Genomic DNA, 17,319 nt, shown 5'->3' on the forward strand with positions numbered 1-17,319 from the left:
TTGGCGACCTCACCCTGCAGGTGTGACTCCCCATTCCTGCCCACTCACATGACCTCTGGCGCTGCGACCTTTATTCCGCTCTCCTGCCCGCCCCTCTAGTCCACACTCGCCCTTCAGACGGCGCCCTCCTCCCTCGGACCCTGTCAACTCCCTGACCTCCCCACTGCCCGCTCCGCACCCGGACCCTCGCCCTCTGCCTGACCCTGACGCCAGCCGTGCGTGTCCCCAGAACGGGAATGACCAGACGCGCCGCCGGCTGGCCGTGTACTGTCTCAAGGACGCCTTCCTGCCCCTGCGGCTGCTGGAGCGGCTCATGGTGCTGGTGAACGCCATGGAGATGGCGCGGGTCACTGGCGTGCCCCTCGGCTACCTGCTCAGCCGTGGCCAGCAGGTCAAGGTCGTGTCCCAGCTGCTGCGGCAGGTCAGTGGGCGGAGCTGAGGGTGGGCCCGGGGACAACACCCCCAGCAAGTCCCACTCCTGGCCCCTGGTCACTCGTTGTGGCTCCTGGGCCGTGACGCCCGGATGCCCTTCCCTGCTCCTCCTCCTCCCTCTTCCGGTCTGCCCTGCCCATTCCTGCCTCCACTTACCGACTTCTGCCCTCCCAGGCCATGCACGAGGGACTGCTGATGCCCGTGGTAAAGACGGAGGGCGGCGAGGACTACACGGGAGCCACAGTCATCGAGCCCCTCAAAGGGTGAGGCCCCGTGGCTGGGGGGGGGCAGGGTGGCTCGGGATTCCCGGGCCTGATTCCTCTGCACCCTCCCAGGTACTACGATGTGCCCATCACCACCCTGGACTTCTCCTCTCTGTACCCATCCATCATGATGGCCCACAATCTGTGCTACACCACACTCCTGCGGCCCGGGGCTGCCCAGAGACTAGGGTATGGCCCCCTCTTCATCCTGTGTACCCCAGGACTGCCTGGGGGCTAGCTCTAGTCTGGGCAGGGCCAGGGGCCCAGAAATAGTGGGGAGGGGAGTAGAGGGGAGACTCGAGAGGTGGGGAGAGCCTGAAGGGTCTGGAGGAGGAAGAGATGGGGAAGCCAGGTTCACGCCCTCCTCCCCCACCCCACCCCCATCCTCTGACCCAGGCTGACCGAGGATCAGTTCATCAAGACACCCACAGGGGATGAGTTTGTGAAGACATCAGTGCGGAAAGGGCTGCTGCCCCAGATCCTGGAGAACCTGCTCAGCGCCCGGAAGAGGTGGGTTCTTGAGCATCACACCCACCCCTGCTCAAACTTGCTGAGGCTCCTCGTCAGTCCCTGTCCCTTGTGGGTCACTCCAGGATTGCTATGCCACACTTAACTGCAGCCCCTGTGTGACTTAGAACAAGACGCCCCTCCAGACTGCTCCCATTTGCCCCCTCTGCTAGGCGCCTCTGTGCAGTGCACAGCCTGCACACCAGTACACGGCACTCATTTCTAGAAAGGCACCCTAACCGGTGCCCAGGCCCTGGCCTCTCATCTCTCCCTGAGATCTGGGGCACTGTGTCCGTAGCCTTGGCTTCCTGTCCTTTCAGGGCCAAGGCTGAGCTGGCCAAGGAGACAGACCCCCTGCGTCGGCAGGTCTTGGACGGGCGGCAGCTGGCACTGAAAGTGAGCGCCAACTCTGTCTATGGCTTCACTGGTGCCCAGGTGGGCAAACTGCCGTGCCTGGAGATCTCTCAGGTGAGTGCTCGGTTTCCACAGTAGGCAGGGGCGAGCAGACAGCCCCTCCCTAGGAGAACCAGCTCTCCGTGTGGTAGAGGTCACGTTGCCCCAACTTGCTGAACATTCTCTGTGGGTCCAGCAGGTGGCAAAACGGACGAGGGTTCCTGCCCTCCTGCAGCACGCAGCCTCGGGGGTACACGGAAGGTGACAGCAGTAAATGCGTGTAGGAAGGCAGTTGGCGCCAAGGGCTCGGCAGGCAGATGAAGCAGGGGAGGGAGGGGGAGTGGTGGGGTGAGCGGAGGTTTTGTTCATTGCTCCTTCATTCCGTTTGTCATAGTCGATCTGACAGGCCCCACCCATCTCCTCCCCTGGTCGGGGTGGGGATGCAGAGGGCAGGTTCCCTCCCGCCTGTTGGGAGAACAGGGCTGTGTCTCTGTTCATGGGGGCTGGGGCAGTGCTGGGGGCCAACCAGTAGCACCGCTGGGCTCTGACGCTGGATTTGCTGGGCGTGCTCCGTCACTGAAGGAGCGGGTGTGAAGGTGCTTCTTCCCACCCCAGGTGTGAAGATGCTTGGAAGGCGCTTGGTCCGTGCTCTGCTCTGAGAGCCCGCTGCCTCCCTCCCTGCCCTGTAGCGGCGTCCCAGGCCTGTTTACCAGAGGCAGCTCTGCTGCTCGGACAGGAAAACAGATCCACGGTCAGATCACAGAGGATCTGGGTCTGAGGTTCTGCCAAGCTGGGATCAGTGCCTCGGCTCGTGGCCTTAGAAAGGTCTTCCTGTCCAGCTCCTTTCCCTGGGCTTTGGGTCTCGGCACATTCCAAACTTGGTTGCTCCCAGCCATGGGAAGCTCCCTCTGTATCTGGCACTATGTCAGTCCTCATGGGGCTCTAGGTGGAAGACTTGGAAGAATTGCCGGTGACTGGGCTTTTTGGTGGGAGAGGCCTGTGTACACACCCACCCACCTTTAGTCCCAGGGCCCCCGAGATCACCCTCCCCTCCTGTGATCCACTAGAAGGACTGGAGGAACTCAGAAAAGCCATCGCACTCGTGATTATGACCTAATACAGTTAAAGGATAGGGATTAAAATCAGCCAAGGGCAAAGGCACAGAGCTTCTAATTGTCTCTCCCAGTGGAGTCATGCAGACAGTGCTCATTCCTCCCAGCACTGATGTGTGACGACATGTACGGATTGTTTCCCACTAGGGGAGCTCACTGGAGCCTCTGTGTCCCGGGTTTTTATTAGGGTCAGTCACGTAGGCACAGAGCATCTGTGCGACTGACCTTCGTTACTTGGTCTCCGGCCCTTACAGACAGAGGTCAGGGGGCACCTGGGTGGCTCAGATGGTTAAGCGTCTGCCTTTGGCTCGGGTCATGATCCCAGGGTCCTGGGATTGAGTCCCATATCGGGCTCCTGGCTCAGCAGGGAGCCTGCTTCTCCCTCCCCCTCTGCGTCTCCCCCTGCTCATGCTCTCTCTCTCTCTATCTCTGTGTCTCAAATGAATAAATAAAATCTTTTAAAAAAAAACAGAGGTCAGGTTGATACCGTGTGGCCCAAGGCCTCACTGTGAGTCATGTTGTTAGGATAGTCCAAGGTCCTAGGTGAACAAAGACACTCTCTTAGGATGTTCCAAGGGCCTAGAGGTCCCCTGTAAAAGCCAGGCCTCTCTTTGGGCAAGGTTCATCCCATAGTGCATCCCACCCAAACTCCTCTCATTGGCCTTTCATAGTTCCTTGGGGTGTCCCCAGCCTCCTTGGTGGAAAGAGGTGGGTGTTTGGCTGTCAGACTCCAGCCCCTGAGCAGAGGCCAGGCGAGGAGGGTTTGGCTTTCTTTCCCCTGGAGCTCCCTCATCAGGGCTACTGCTTCTTCATCTTATCTGTCTTTTCCTTCTTCACCCTTCCCTCTGTCCCTCTCTCATGTCTGTTTCTTAGCTCCTTTCTTATTGCTGTCTCTCAGGCTTATAGGGGCAGGGAGATGGAATAAAAAACCAAAACCAAAACCACAGAATCATTCCAGGAAAAGATGAAGGAAAGAAAAAGGGACACAGAACAGGTGAAACAAACAGAAGGCAGATAGTAAAGTGGTAGATTTAAGCCCAGATATGATCAATAATTACACTAAATGTAAGTCACCTAAATGCTCTAGTTAAAAGACAGAGGTCTTCTGACTGGGTCCAAACAAACCAAAACAGAAGAGTCACACCCATTTCTCCTTGGTGTGTGCCCCCTGGCTCCCCACTGCCCCAGCTTCAGTTTCCTGTAAAGTAAGACTGTTGGAAAGTTTCTCCACGAGGCTAGCACAACTCTCGACCCTGGGGGGCATTTAACAGCATGTAAGGTCATTTCTGGCTGCCCAAGGATGTGGGGGTATCACTGCTGGCTTTCAGGGAGGGGGCCAGGAGTGCCAGTGGTCCTGCACCATGGAGAGCTGCCTGCAGGGTCACCACATGCAGGGCATCTCTGTGGAGGGAAACGGGGTGCTGATGGCCTCTTCTGGCCTCGGCCTTGCCAACATGCCTTTTTTTGCAGTCATTCCTCTTCTGTGCCCAGAGCTCTGGGCCAGGGAGCCAGTTCTTTCCAACAGACCTAAGGAGCAGCTTAGTAGCCCCATTTTGTAGATTCGGAAATCAAGGCTCAGAGGGGTGGAGTCACTCGTCTGAGCCCCCAGGAGGTCGCGGATGGCACCCTGAGCCTGTGTTCACTGTGGATGGCTCCCGGGCCCTCACTGCCTGGTTCTCTCCCTGACAGAGTGTCACTGGGTTCGGGCGCCAGATGATTGAGAGAACAAAGCAGCTGGTGGAGTCCAAGTACACGGTGGAGAATGGCTATGGCGCCCACGCCAAGGTCAGAGGCCACCCCACCTGCTGTCCAGGGATGGGCCCAGGGCTGGTTGGGGGAGTGCAGGGGCTTGGCCCCCTTCTCCCCCTGCCTCCCCATCACACACACCCCTCCCCAGGTGGTATATGGTGACACTGACTCAGTCATGTGCCGATTTGGTGTCTCCTCTGTGGCCGAGGCGATGGCTCTGGGGCGGGAGGCCGCAGACTGGGTGTCAGGCCACTTTCCCCCGCCGATCCGGCTCGAGTTTGAAAAGGTAAGTCGGAATCTCCCTCAGGGCTTGGAGTGGGCAGGTGCGGGCCTTGCAGGTTTCAGAGGATCTCTGATTCTTGGTGCCTGCGAAGTTTAAGAATGCGTTCACGTGAGGTTCCCCTGGTATATCAGCATCTGGAGAACCCCAGTGTAGCTCAGGGTCTCTCCATTTTGGGGTGCCCAGATCTGGGTACTCTGGGTATCCCATTCTTTATGTTCACATGCCCCAGTTTTGAGGTGTTTTGCTGGCTGGATTCTCCTGAGTTTGAAAACCTCTAAAGCCTTGGGCTTTGCTATACAGGACAACGTCTATTTTTTGAAAACCTTGTCAGTCTTACAGCATCTCTGGTTTTGGGTGGGGGGGCTGCCTCGGGCGCTGGGGACCCTGATGGGGCGAATCTTGGATCGGGGCACCATTGGCCAGTGCTCCTTGGCGCCCAGCAGGAATCAGGCTAGGGTCTGGGGACTCACGCTGCGTGTTATCCCCAAGGTTCAGACTTGGGGTCAGGTCTTGGGATAGCTGCTCACAAACGTGGAGCTTCCCAATTCTGAGAAGCCCCTACCTCAGGGCTCACTCCTGGGCTTAAGTCTCAGCTCCTTACACCCCTGTCTGCCTCAGGTCTGTTCCAGACCCAGATTTGGGGCTCTCCAGGCCACACCCCCACGTCTGGATCTCGTGCTTTAGGATCTGTCTCTAGGTTTATCCCAGTCTCTATTTCACATCTGAGGCCCCTGGAATGCTGAGGGTGTCCCTGGGCTCAGGCGCTGGGGTCTTAGGGTCCATGCCCCCCAGCGTCCCAATCCCGCATTGCACAGACCAGCCCTGTGTGTCCTGTTTCTGAGGGAAGTCTCAGGCCTCTGGAAGTCTCGAGGGTCTCAGCCATGGGTCCCCCTCCAGGTCTACTTTCCCTACCTGCTCATCAGCAAGAAGCGGTACGCCGGCCTGCTCTTCTCCTCCCGGCCGGACGCTCATGACCGCATGGACTGCAAGGGCCTGGAGGCCGTGCGCCGGGACAACTGCCCCCTCGTGGCCAACCTCGTCACTGCGTCCCTGCGCCGCCTGCTCATTGACAGGTGGGTGGGACCCTACCCGCAGCCCCTCTCCCTCAGACCCAGGGGTCCAGGCCCCCAGCCTCCTCCTCCCCTGGGGACACAGGTGTCAGGCCCAGCTCGTCCTCAGTGGGGGAACGGTGGAAAGAGTGTGGGGTTGGACAGCTGTGGGTCTGGGCCCCGCCTCTGCCACCTTGCAGCCTGTGGCCTGGCCCCGTCCCTCCCCGCCTTGGGCCTCAGCCCCCAGAGCACATCCTGGCCCCCAGGCTCGGGGGTGGTGGAGGTACCAGCCCGGCCCGCGGCAGCCGCTGGCGACACACACACATCCTCCCCACCACCCCCACCCCGGTCCCTGCAGAGATCCCGCGGGCGCCGTGGCCCACGCGCAGGACGTCATCTCCGACTTGCTGTGTAACCGCATTGACATCTCCCAGCTGGTCATCACCAAGGAGCTGACCCGCGCGGCCGCGGACTACGCCGGCAAGCAGGCCCATGTGGAGCTGGCCGAGAGGTCCGCCCGGCGCCGTGGGGGGTGCGGGGCCGCCCAGAAAGAGCTCCTCTCCTGCCAGCTGGGCGCCGCTTCCTACGCCCCCCGCCCGCCCCGCTGTCCCACCTGCCCTCACCCGCCCGGCCGCCCCGGTCTCCCCACAGGATGAGGAAGCGGGACCCCGGGAGTGCGCCCAGCTTGGGCGACCGTGTCCCCTACGTGATCATCGGTGCTGCCAAGGGCGTGGCTGCCTACATGAAGTCCGAGGTCAGGCCCACCTGGGCTGCCAGCCCCGCCCAGCTCCCCTCAGCTCTCACTTCTGCTTTCCAAGCCTGGCGGGGTGGGGGGGGTGTGTTTCCCTCTGTGGGCCCCACGGGGCCCTGAGAACCGCCCCCAACACACCCCTGGGAGTTGGCTCCATGCTGCCTCTCTCCCAGGCCTCCTGTGCCCTCTGGAGGCCCCCCCATTATTCTGACCCCTCCTTCACTCCCCCTACGGAGGCCCCAGCCTCACTCTGCACACTGGCTCTCACCGTCTCTGTTTCTGTGTGTCTCTCTCCTTGGTCCTTGCTCTCCAGCCCCTAATTCTCTAGGATTCACGTCCTCCCCCATTCCACCCTGATGGCCGGTGACCCCCGCGACCCCTTCCTCAGCCCCCAGTTCCGGTCCCGCCCCCTCACATCTTGGCTTGGCCACTGTCCCCCCTCACACCCCCAGCAGTGACCTCTGACCTTTGCTGGGTAACCTGAGGACCGCCACCCGTGGGCCCCAGCGTGGGTCACAGCTCACGGCCAGGGACCCCTCCTGGTCCCTGACACCGTCCCAGACCCATGCGCCCCGTCGATGCCGCACTCCGCGGGGCGGCCCCGTGCCCGCTGACCGCCCCACACCGCCGCCCGCACTCACGCCTGGAGCCCCATGCCAGCGGCTGCCAGCGCCCCTCGCCGCGCAGCCTGCTGACGCCCGGCGTGACCGCTCCCGGCCGCTGTGTCTGCAGGACCCCCTGTTTGTGCTGGAGCACAGCCTGCCCATCGACACGCAGTACTACTTAGAGCAACAGCTCGCCAAGCCGCTCCTGCGCATCTTCGAGCCCATCCTGGGCGAGGGCCGCGCCGAGGCCGTGCTGCTGAGTACGCGGGGGGCTGCCCGGCGCGGGGCGGGGGGCGCCGGGGGGCACGGACGGCCCCAGGCCCACCGCCTGCTCCCACCTGCAGGGGGTGACCACACGCGCTGCAAGACCGTGCTCACGGGCAAGGTGGGCGGCCTCCTGGCCTTTGCCAAACGCCACAGCTGCTGCGTCGGCTGCCGCACGGTCCTCGGTCACCAGGGTGAGCCCCGGGCCCCCGGCCCCCGCCCCACGAGCTGGCAGTGCCACCCGGATGGGCCCCGGCCCCTGGCTGGGGGCGCCCGTTTCCAGGCACCCACCCCCTCGAGGGTCCTGGGCCCCCCGCCCAGGGAGTTCCCCGGGGAGTTTTCTCCCACACACTTGCTCCCTTGTTCTCTTGTCTCCGGGGACTTTCAGGAGCCGGGATGGGCAGCGGGTGGGGAAGGGGCAGGGATAGGGCGGCCCGGGCCCTGGCTGGGCCCCAGCTCCCCTGTGCCGCCCCGCCCCCTCTGCCAGGAGCCGTGTGCAAGTTCTGCCAGCCTCGGGAGTCCGAGCTGTATCAGAAGGAGGTGAGGGGCGGGGGAGGGGGGCGGGGGGCGGCGCGGGGAGGGCGCGGGGGGGCGGGGCCACCTTCAGCCCTCTCGCCCCCAGGTGTCCCACCTGAACGCTCTGGAGGAGCGCTTCTCGCGCCTCTGGACCCAGTGCCAGCGCTGTCAGGGCAGCCTGCATGAGGATGTCATCTGCACCAGGTACGCGGGGGCCCTTCTGCCGCCCGCCCTCCCAGCTCCCGGGCCGGGCACCGGAGCCCTGACCTGAAGGCCCTGGGGGGCGCGCTGGCTGACTTTCTGGGTGTCCCGGCCTTGCTGCGGGGAGGGCTCGCTCCGGGGGCCAGCAGCTGCCCAGGAAATGACCGCGGTTCTCTCTCTTCTGCTCTTACACGCACACACATGCACACGCACACACGCACACACACGCACGCACGCGCACCTCGGCCCTGGCCCCCTCCCCCAGGCCGGGCCAGGCTTTCCCCAGGGAACAGGTGGGCGGGGCTGGTTCCCACGCCAGGTGACAGGTGATATACGGCTGGTGGAGCCCAGCGCCTCCGCGGGTACCCGCTGTTACAGCTCCCCCCATGCCCGCTGAGCAAACAGCCTGCCCCTGGAGGGGGGTTGGGTGGGCAGCAGGCGGGGGCCAAAGTCCTGGGAACGGCCCCGGCCCCATCAGCGGGCCGGGCAGCGCCCCAGGCCTGACCCTGACCCCCACCCCGCCCACAGCCGGGACTGCCCCATCTTCTACATGCGCAAGAAGGTTCGGAAGGACCTGGAAGACCAGGAGCAGCTTCTGAGGCGCTTTGGCCCTCCCGGCCCTGAGGCCTGGTGACCTCTGACCGGGGCAGGCTTCTCACCAGGGCTGGGGGGCGGGGGGGCAGTGTTGGCAGAGAATTAATAAAGTTCAGGCCTTTTGTTTCCTGGCGCCTTGTGGTCTTTGGTGGGTGGGGTCCACGGTCATGAACCCTGGCCCAGGTGGGTCATCTCCACTCACTGGGGTCCCCTGACCCCCAGGAAACCCCCGCTGACTTCCTCACCTTCCCTCCAAGACCCCTGGGCTCCCAGCACTGCTGCCAGCCCCATGAAAGTCGTGCCTGCCTCAGTCTCCCCCTGTGACCCTCCCTCGAGGTCCTGAGTGAATGTCTAACCACACATCCTCCTCTGCCTGGACCGCCCCGCCCTCCAGGTGCTGACCTGTTTCCTCCAGGCCTGGGGCAGCCCCTCGCACAGAAGCTCCCACTCCCCAGCACAACCCAGGGGACGCCCCCCTTCCCATGTCATACACCCACGGTGTTTCCACCTTGGGGTCCTCACAGGCTCTGGGCCTGGGTTTTCCTCAGAGACAGCCCCCCCCCCGCCAGGCCACGTCCACTCCTGAGAGTCCCGGCAGCCCCGCCTTGCCTTCTGACCCCATCGGTGCTTGAATCTGCCCCTTGATATCATGTGCCCCCCATCCCCAGCAACCCACTCCCCCTCTGGTTCCTGGGCCTGGGTCGAGCCCACACCGTTTACTGACCCCCACTTCACGGACCACAGGACCCCTTGGCTTCCCTACTTCCTTAGGGTCCCCCTGAATCCAGTTCCTCTCCCATCTCCACCCCTCAGGGTCAGCCCCCCATTCCCACCCCAACCGTGGGGATCCCCAAATCGAGACGGCCCCTGGGCCTGCCCTCTCCACCACGTGACCAAGGGGTTGTGCAATCCAGCCCCCTCCCCTGACCCTCCCCGAGGGGATTTTCGAGGAGGGCTGTGCTCTGTGCAGGCCAGCCGGCACCCCTGCCCCCCCCAGGGGGCTGGGCCAAGGTATAAATAGGGGTGGTGGCTGAAGCAGGCAGCAAACCCAGCCCAGCGCCACCATGCTCGCCCTGGAGGCTGCACAGTAAGTGGGGGTTCCCTAAAGGAAGGCGTCCCCCTGCACTTAAGCCCCTCTGCTAGGCCTCCCTCAGGGGTGGTGGTCTGCCCCACTCAGGGGGCAGGGGGGTGGAAGGGAGAGGGTCCACACTGCCTTTTGCCCCTTCTAGATCTCTCTTTACCTCTCCTACCTCGGCTTCCTTCCTCCATCCTATCCCTGTCTCTCTCAGACCTCGAAAATCTCTCCGTGGGATGCTTGCCTGTCTCCCCTCCTGCTGACGGCCTCTTCCAGGCGGCCCTCCAGGCCTGTCTGTCCCCCCAGTCTCCCACTGGGCCTCACCAAACCTCTGGCTTGCTCACTTGTTGCCCACTCTGCTGCTCGCCATATCATTTTTGTTTCTGGGGCTCTGTTCTCTGCTTCCTGCTCCCTCTCTGTCTCTGTCCCCGTCTCTTTCCAGTTCTTTGTCTGTCTGTCTGCTCTCTCCTGCTGTCTCCCTGTCTCTCCCCTGGCCCCATCTGCCTATCTCTGGGACTCAACCACTTCCTGCACCAGCGAATGTCTCTCTCCACACTTTCCTCCCTTCCCTCCTCTCCCATCTCCTTCCCATCCCTGCCCAGCGGCTCTCCATCTCTCCTCTGGTCCAAGGTGGACCCATTTAACCGACTCGCTGACGGAGGCCCCCTCCCTGCCCCCACCGGCCCACTGGCGCCCACACCGCCTCTCCAGGGACTTTCTCTCCCTCACTTTCCCTGCCCCCCAACCAGCCTCTCTCTATGCAAATCCCAGGGGAGGGGGGACATTTGCCTGTTCCCCCCCACCCCCACTTCCTGTCCCCGCTCGAGTGTGGTGGGGCTGGTCTCGCACAAGGACATACAGCAGAAGAACTGCGGTGGTCACAGCTGCAGCCGCCTCCCCCTGCCCCATCGGCTCCCAACCACTCTGAGACTCAGGTGGCTGAAGGCACCCTGACATGCCCCTGTGTCTCTCCCCCTCCAGGCTCGACGGGCCACACTTCAGCTGTCTGGTGAGTCGGGGCCCCGGGGGCCAGGGAGGGGGGGGACCCACACGGCCCACCTTGACCCCCTGCCTCAGTTTCCCCTTCCACTCCTTCCTGTCACTTTGTCTTTCTGACTCCCCCTCCGGATCTCCCACCAGCACCCTCCTCCCCACCTGCCCCATCCCCTTCATGGACCTTTCTCCACCGTCTCTTCAGCTCTCAGGCTCTGGGTCCACTTCCTGGCATGGGGAGGATGGGGGTCCTTGTGTCTTTGGCTTTGTGTCTCTTCCTCCGCCCGCCCCACATTCAGCGAACCTGTTTATTCCTTCTTTCCTTCTCTTCTTTGCTAAACTGTATTTTCGAAAGCTAGTCTAATAGTTCAGACACGCGGGATACTCTACTCACCACCCATAACCTACAACCCCATCCAAGAACTAAAACCTCACTCACTCGTGGACGCCCCGCCACCAGCATGTCCCACCTGCCCTCAACCTGACAAGTTTTCTGCTTTTTTTTTTTTTTTAAATGGAGGTATAACCTACAAGTTGGCAAAGTGGCAGATCTCGTGTGCAGCCCGGTGACATTTCACATTACGCACACATCTGTGTAACAGCAAACCAGACCAACACATAGAACATTTCCTTCCCTCTGGAAGATTCCCAATCAACAATCACCCCTCCCCCCTGGGATCTTTTCCAACACGGATTAGTTTTGCCTGGTTTTGACCTTGATCTGAAGTGCATCATGCAGGATGTCCCCCTTTGGGTCTGGCTTCCTTCATCAACGTTCAGTGTGCATCGGGCATTGTTTTGTTGTTGTTGTTGTTTTTAAGTAAGCTCTCTCCCCAGCGTGAGGCTCGAACTCATGATCCGAGATCAAGAGTTGCATGCTCCACTGACAGCCAGCCAGATGCTCCAGCCTTGGCTCTTTTCCCTTGCTGTATAGTACTCTGTTGTAGGACCCCCCCCATCCACACCCCAAAACCACCAGTTTATCCATTCTCCCATCCACGGGCTATTTCTCGCTTGGGGATATTAGAAAAGCTGTTCTCGAACAAAGCTACTTTGTGGACGTATGTTTTCAGTCCCTTGGGGGAATACCTGGGAGTGAGGCTGCTGGGACGTCTGGATGTCTAGCTTTGGTCTTTACTATAATTGCTAAAGCAACACACGACTCTTGGGGTAGATCAAAGCGATACAGAGGTGAATAAAGAAGCATTGAGATTTTCTTTGCCTCTGTAGAAACACTTCCACCCCTGGGACAGGCGAGCCTGGGGGAATTGGTCCACACTTTCCCCACGCCTTCCTGGAGCCCATGGTCTTAGCAGGTGCTGGCTGCCATGTCCCTCTCTGAGAGCCTGGGTCTCGGGGTTTCTGCGCATCTCCGCCTGTGTCTTTCATTCTCTCTGTGTGTGTTCTTGCTGTGTTGTGGGGGTGTGGGGGTGTGTTCCTGCTGTGTTGTGTGTGTCCCTGCTTTCCGTATCTCTGTATATCTATCTCTTGGCCCCTGTCTCTGGTGCCTGGTCTCTGTGTCTCTTTCTTTCCTTCTCCCAGCCCTCCCCTCTTCTCCCCTGTCCCTGTCAGAATCCTCCTGCTGGCCCAGATGGGGTGGGGGCTCCCCGAAGCCTGGGATGACCCCTCTTCCTCCCCCACCCCATCAGTACCCAGATGGCGTCTTTTATGACCTGGACAGCTGCAAACATCCCAGCTACCCCGACTCAGAGGGGGCTTCTGGTGAGTGGCCCTGCCCTAGCCATCCTCCTGACCTGGACCTCGGGCCCATTTCACAGATGGGGGAGCTGAGTCCCAGGGGAGGATGTCACCTAGTTCAGCAGGATAAGGTTAGCCCAGGTCTCCAGACCTCCTCCCCTTTCCTCTCCCACCCACCCTCTTGCCCATGCAAATTCTGGGGCCAGAGATTTGCAAGGCCCACAATGGCCTCTCTGTGCTGGGGGCTTCGAATGGGAGGGGCTGAGGCCAGACCTGACTTCTGACTCAGCGCCCTCCCACCCTCCCCCAGACTCCCTGTGGGGCTGGGACCTCAGTCCAGCTGTCCCAGCCGCCTCCTATGAAGCCTTCAACCCAGCTGTGGCTACCTTCAGCCACCCCCAGAGTGTCCAGCTCTGTTACGGACCCTCAACCTACAGCCCCGTGGGGAACCTCGACCCGGCCCCCAGCCTAGAAGCCCCGGGGCCCAGCTTCCCAGCGTACCCCACGGAGGACTTCACCAGCCAGGTGAGGGGAAGGGACACGATTAACATCCCCATCATTTGATCGAGATTTACTAGATGCCAGGCAGCTTGTGAAAGCCTTTGTAAACCTCTGAGGTTAGGGACCGTCTTCACTCCATCGCATGGACCAGCCAACACAGGCATGGATGTTAGGCAAGGGGCAGCCCAGAAGGCCATGATCTGGGTTGGGCAGGCTTTCAGGGAGGGGGCCTGGGCGTCCCTTGGCCATGCCACGGAGATCTAAACCGAGGCCAGAGGGCAGGCTGTCAAGAGAGTGGGGAGGGCCACAGTGGGGACCCAGGAGGAGGAAGCTGAGGGAAGAGCGCAGAGGGAGGGAGGGAAGGGGGTCCTTGGACTGCAGGTGATCCTGACCTTTTGCAGACCATGGGCCCCCCGGCGTATGCCCCATACCCCAGCCCTGTGCTGTCGGAGGAGGAGGATCTCCTGCTGGACAGCCCCACCCTGGAAGTTTCAGACAGCGAGTCGGATGAGGCCCTCATGGCTGGCCCCGAGGGGAGGGGATCTGAGGCAGGTACGTAGGAGCTAGTGGGGTAGGGTGGAGCTCCACATGGAGGTGCGGGGGCTAAAGGAACCCCGGCTTCTCAAGCACCTACTGTATACTCCAGGGCTGAGGGCGGTTCCCTGTGTGACCCGGGGCAAATGACTACCTCTCTTTGCCTGAGTTTCCGATCTATAATGGGGATGGCAGTAAGTGTCTATTACTGGTGGGGGGGGGGATTAAGTGGGATGATATAGGTAAATGAGAGCAGTGCTTGGCCCAGAGTGGGCAATCAGCAAGTCTCCACCGTTATTGAACAACAGTGCCGGACATAATCACCACATCAACACCAGTCCATGGAACCCCTGTTTCCACCCGTGTCCCTCACATGTAGTATGCTCAACTCCTGGGCGGTTGGGATCATGAGTTACTTTCCCTACCTGGCTCTCGGTTTCCCATCTGTAAAATGGGCGGCAGCAGCTCCATCTCCTGGTGTTCTGAGGAAGGTGAAATGAGCTCATAACTGCAAATGCCTAGCACTAAGTGCTTCACTTAGTTTGTAAGGTTTGTAAAAGTAACACGCGCGCACACACACACACACACACACACAGCCTCATTTATAGCTGAGGAGAGGCCAGCTCAGAGAGGTTAAGTCGCCACCTCAAGGTCACTCAGTGCTGGGAAATGGCAGACGGGGGGGGGGGGGGGGGGGGGGGGGGGTGTCTTGTAGCCAATGCCCTGCTATGAACAGCCCCCTCTCCGGCTTCCGGGGGCCTTTGCTCCTTGTAGGACCTCAAGAGTCAGACCCCCGAACCTTCCAGGATCCCAGTCCCTCTGGGGCTGAGAAATGGCTAGGCGGGTTCAAACCCGCTCCAGATCTCGTCACCACCACTCAGCGCCCTGTTATAAGCCTTTGAGGAGCCCTGGCAGCCCGTTTCACAGATCCTCTCATCCATACGCAGGGCAGATGCGTGTTACTATGTGCTGGCCACCGACAGGGCAGAGGAGAGACGCGCAAACCCAAGATAAAGCAAAGCAGGGGGATGGGAGCTGCGGGGGAACAGCTTCAGGGAGGAGAGCGGCTGGCCTCCGATGCGGGTGGTGGTCGCACAAGTCGGAGCCACCTGCCTCGCCCCAGTGCTCTCGGCCGGGAGACTGAGGCTTGCTGGGGGCCCGGGGGCGGGGGCCGAAGCGGGGGGGGGGGGGGGGGGCGGCGCCCAAAGGCTCCCTCCCCCTAACGCGTCGCCCCCCACCGCAGGGGCCCGCAAGAAGCTGCGCTTGTACCAGTTCCTGCTGGGGCTGCTGACGCGCGGGGACATGCGCGACTGCGTGTGGTGGGTGGAACCGGGCGCCGGCGTCTTCCAGTTCTCGTCCAAGCACAAGGAGCTCCTGGCGCGCCGCTGGGGCCAGCAGAAGGGCAACCGCAAGCGCATGACCTACCAGAAGCTGGCGCGCGCCCTGCGCAACTACGCCAAGACCGGCGAGATCCGCAAGGTCAAGCGCAAGCTCACCTACCAGTTTGACAGTGCGCTGCTGCCGGCCGCCCGCCGGGCCTGAGCCCCGTGCGGGCTCTCCGGGGCTCCACGGCTGCGGCGCGTTGGCGTCCCCACACCCTAGGTCATAGGACCCGTGATTCCCCACACTGCGGGGAGGCGGGGGCTGCCTTAATCCCTAAGCCCTGCTCAGGGCCCCTCTGGGACACCCCCCCACCCCAATCGTGTCTGGGGCCCCTCTGGGATTTCCTTGTCATGTTCGGGATCCCCAGGATCCTCATGTCTTGGGTCACAGGACCCATAGAGGACTATACTATATGTCTGTGTGGAGGGGGTGGGCAGGACCGTGCTTCCAGAATCCCAAGAGCTTCTCTGGGATCCCCTTGTGGTGTCTGAGATCGTCCAACCAAGCCTGGGACCTCTCTGAGCTCCCTTGTGTGTCTGATTCCTTAATCTCATCTGGGAAGGGTGAGCCCACAGATCATCACACAGGGAGGGGGTTGCTGATGGCGACCCTAAGCCCTGTCCAGCCACGGTCTCTCTGGGATCCCCTTCTCATGTCTGACACTCTCCTGTCAGATCTGAGATCTCCTACTTATGTATGGGGCCTTCTGGAAACCCTTTATCACATCTCAGATCTCTGTGCCCATCTGTGACTCTCTTGTCCTGTTCCCCCAAATACGTTTGTCATCTTGAGATCCCCAATTCTCTGGAACCACTGTGCTATCACTTTTGTGTGTGTCTGGAATTCTCCACTCACATCTAGGGTGCCTCTGGGATCCTTTGGCCATGTCTAAAAACACCCTTGTCAGGTCTAAGGGGGGACCTCAGTGAACCCTGTCTTGTCCAGGCCACCTCTGGGATACCCTTGTCTGTCTGGGATCCTTCCAATCACATCTGGGGCCTCCCTGGGATCCCCTATCCGCTAGGCCCCTTTGGGGACCCCATCAGCAGACCTGAATTCTCACAGGGACCCTCCCTTTCCTGCGGTGCCCTCTGTAGGGCCAAGCTAGGGATCGTTCTGGCCAGTCAACTGATTTCTGGGTGATCTTGGCAGCCCTCCCATGTCATCTCTAACCAGAGGTCTCACATTGGTACCCCCACCCCTCCAGATCCCTTTGGGACAAATCAGATCCCTGGTGGTGGGTCCTTCTTTAGTTCACTGCAACAGTGAGGGAGATTTTGCGTATTCCTTTCAAACTTTGCACAATCCAGCAAAGGTGGGCAGCTCTGCGGTGCAGAGAGGCTGGAGGAGGGGGGCAGCCACTCCTAACAGGGCACCTGTTCTCCAATCTGTCCCAGTCCCCGCTGCCCCTGGCTGTCAGACCCCAGTGGCTTCTCTTGGTCGCCTGTTGGCCCCCAACCATTTGCGTTTCGACCCTGGTATGAACCCACGGAGGTGAAGCTTGGGTTCACCGTGGGAGCTCTGATTCGAACCCTGTGGGGGTGTCACAGACTGTGGGCTAAGATGCCAGAATCCCAGGTCCTTGAGTCTTCGTGGCTGGGGGATCTAGGGTGAAAGACTTGCTGCTTCCGGGCCTCAGTTTGTCCCTTCTGTGAAAGGGGAGAGGAGGAGGAGGAGGAAGATAGAAAAAGTCCCTTGCAGCCCTGCTGAGCCTTTGATACATCTTCTGGAAATCTAGCCCACCACCCATTCGTTGACGTCCCGGAGGAGGAGGACAAGGAAGGAGCTTCAAGGACCCAGAGAGGGAAGAGGTCCTTGCTGCTGGTAGCAGAGCCCAGGCTGGGACCTGCCCTCCGAAGGAGAGCACACACACCCTCACCCTGGAAGGGGGGCAGGGTGGGAAGAGAGTGCCAGGGGCAAGATGTCCCCAGGGCCTCCTCTTGCAAATGAGGTACCTTTTGCAAAAACTATCTTCATCACCCCAAGTGTGGAATAAAATAAAATAGAACAAAATAAAATAAAATGAAACAAAACAAATCAAGGTAGACAGACTTCCTAGGACCCTTTGTTAGGGACGGCAATGCTGTCTGTCGGCCCAGGCCTGCTGACCTTCAGAGACACTGCGCGGCTGCGACGCGCACCACAAGACAGGAGATGGAAGAGCCCTAAGAGCCTCACCTTTGAGCTTTGAAGGCCGCGGTAAAGGGCTTCAGATGCAGGCATTGCTGGTTCGGTTCAATTTCTCTCTCTCTCTCTCTCTCTTTTTTTTTTTATGTTTTATTTATTTATTCATGAGAGTCAGAGAGAGAGAGAGAGAGGCAGAGGCAGAGGGAGAAGCAGGCTCCCCACCTAGCAGGGAGCCTGATGCGGGGCTCGATCCCAGGACCCTGGGATCATGACCTGAGCTGAAGGCAGA

At 60.8% G+C, this 17,319-nt stretch overlaps 2 protein-coding genes and 1 long non-coding RNA gene across 4 annotated transcripts in view; 2 read left to right on the forward strand and 1 right to left on the reverse strand.

Annotated features, from left to right (window-relative positions):
• Nucleotides 1–8,865, forward strand: part of POLD1 (DNA polymerase delta 1, catalytic subunit) — a 25,296-nt gene extending 16,431 nt beyond the window's left edge. Inside the window, exons 13-27 of one of the 2 annotated variants that reach the window (XM_034986976.1) lie at nucleotides 230–421; nucleotides 607–695; nucleotides 768–884; nucleotides 1,092–1,205; nucleotides 1,523–1,670; nucleotides 4,397–4,492; nucleotides 4,605–4,742; nucleotides 5,637–5,812; nucleotides 6,147–6,299; nucleotides 6,440–6,542; nucleotides 7,272–7,404; nucleotides 7,489–7,602; nucleotides 7,896–7,948; nucleotides 8,031–8,128; nucleotides 8,654–8,865. In XM_034986976.1, coding sequence (XP_034842867.1) covers nucleotides 230–421; nucleotides 607–695; nucleotides 768–884; nucleotides 1,092–1,205; nucleotides 1,523–1,670; nucleotides 4,397–4,492; nucleotides 4,605–4,742; nucleotides 5,637–5,812; nucleotides 6,147–6,299; nucleotides 6,440–6,542; nucleotides 7,272–7,404; nucleotides 7,489–7,602; nucleotides 7,896–7,948; nucleotides 8,031–8,128; nucleotides 8,654–8,759 — 1,830 coding nt within the window. In that variant the 3' untranslated portion in view covers nucleotides 8,760–8,865. The remainder of the gene's footprint in view (nucleotides 1–229; nucleotides 422–606; nucleotides 696–767; nucleotides 885–1,091; nucleotides 1,206–1,522; nucleotides 1,671–4,396; nucleotides 4,493–4,604; nucleotides 4,743–5,636; nucleotides 5,813–6,146; nucleotides 6,300–6,439; nucleotides 6,543–7,271; nucleotides 7,405–7,488; nucleotides 7,603–7,895; nucleotides 7,949–8,030; nucleotides 8,129–8,653) is intronic. The other variant, XM_034986977.1, reaches the window with a different exon arrangement.
• On the reverse strand, nucleotides 4,740–14,876 carry LOC117998367. The gene is made up of 3 exons (XR_004675969.1): nucleotides 14,790–14,876; nucleotides 13,946–14,002; nucleotides 4,740–4,822 (listed from the first exon to the last, which is right to left on the reverse strand). It is a non-coding gene; the product is annotated as an uncharacterized LOC117998367 (long non-coding RNA).
• Nucleotides 9,784–16,896, forward strand: SPIB (Spi-B transcription factor). The gene is made up of 6 exons (XM_034987112.1): nucleotides 9,784–9,806; nucleotides 10,776–10,803; nucleotides 12,437–12,509; nucleotides 12,796–13,010; nucleotides 13,388–13,538; nucleotides 14,764–16,896. The coding sequence occupies exons 1-6, from the start codon at nucleotides 9,784–9,786 to the stop codon at nucleotides 15,060–15,062; spliced, it is 789 nt and encodes a 262-aa protein (XP_034843003.1). The 3' UTR covers nucleotides 15,063–16,896.
• The last annotated feature ends 423 nt before the right edge of the window (nucleotides 16,897–17,319 follow it).

This window comes from Mirounga leonina, unplaced genomic scaffold, assembly GCF_011800145.1.
Source record: "Mirounga leonina isolate KUSES-001 unplaced genomic scaffold, KU_Mleo_1.0 Mir_376, whole genome shotgun sequence".
NCBI classification, from domain to species: domain Eukaryota; kingdom Metazoa; phylum Chordata; class Mammalia; order Carnivora; family Phocidae; genus Mirounga; species Mirounga leonina.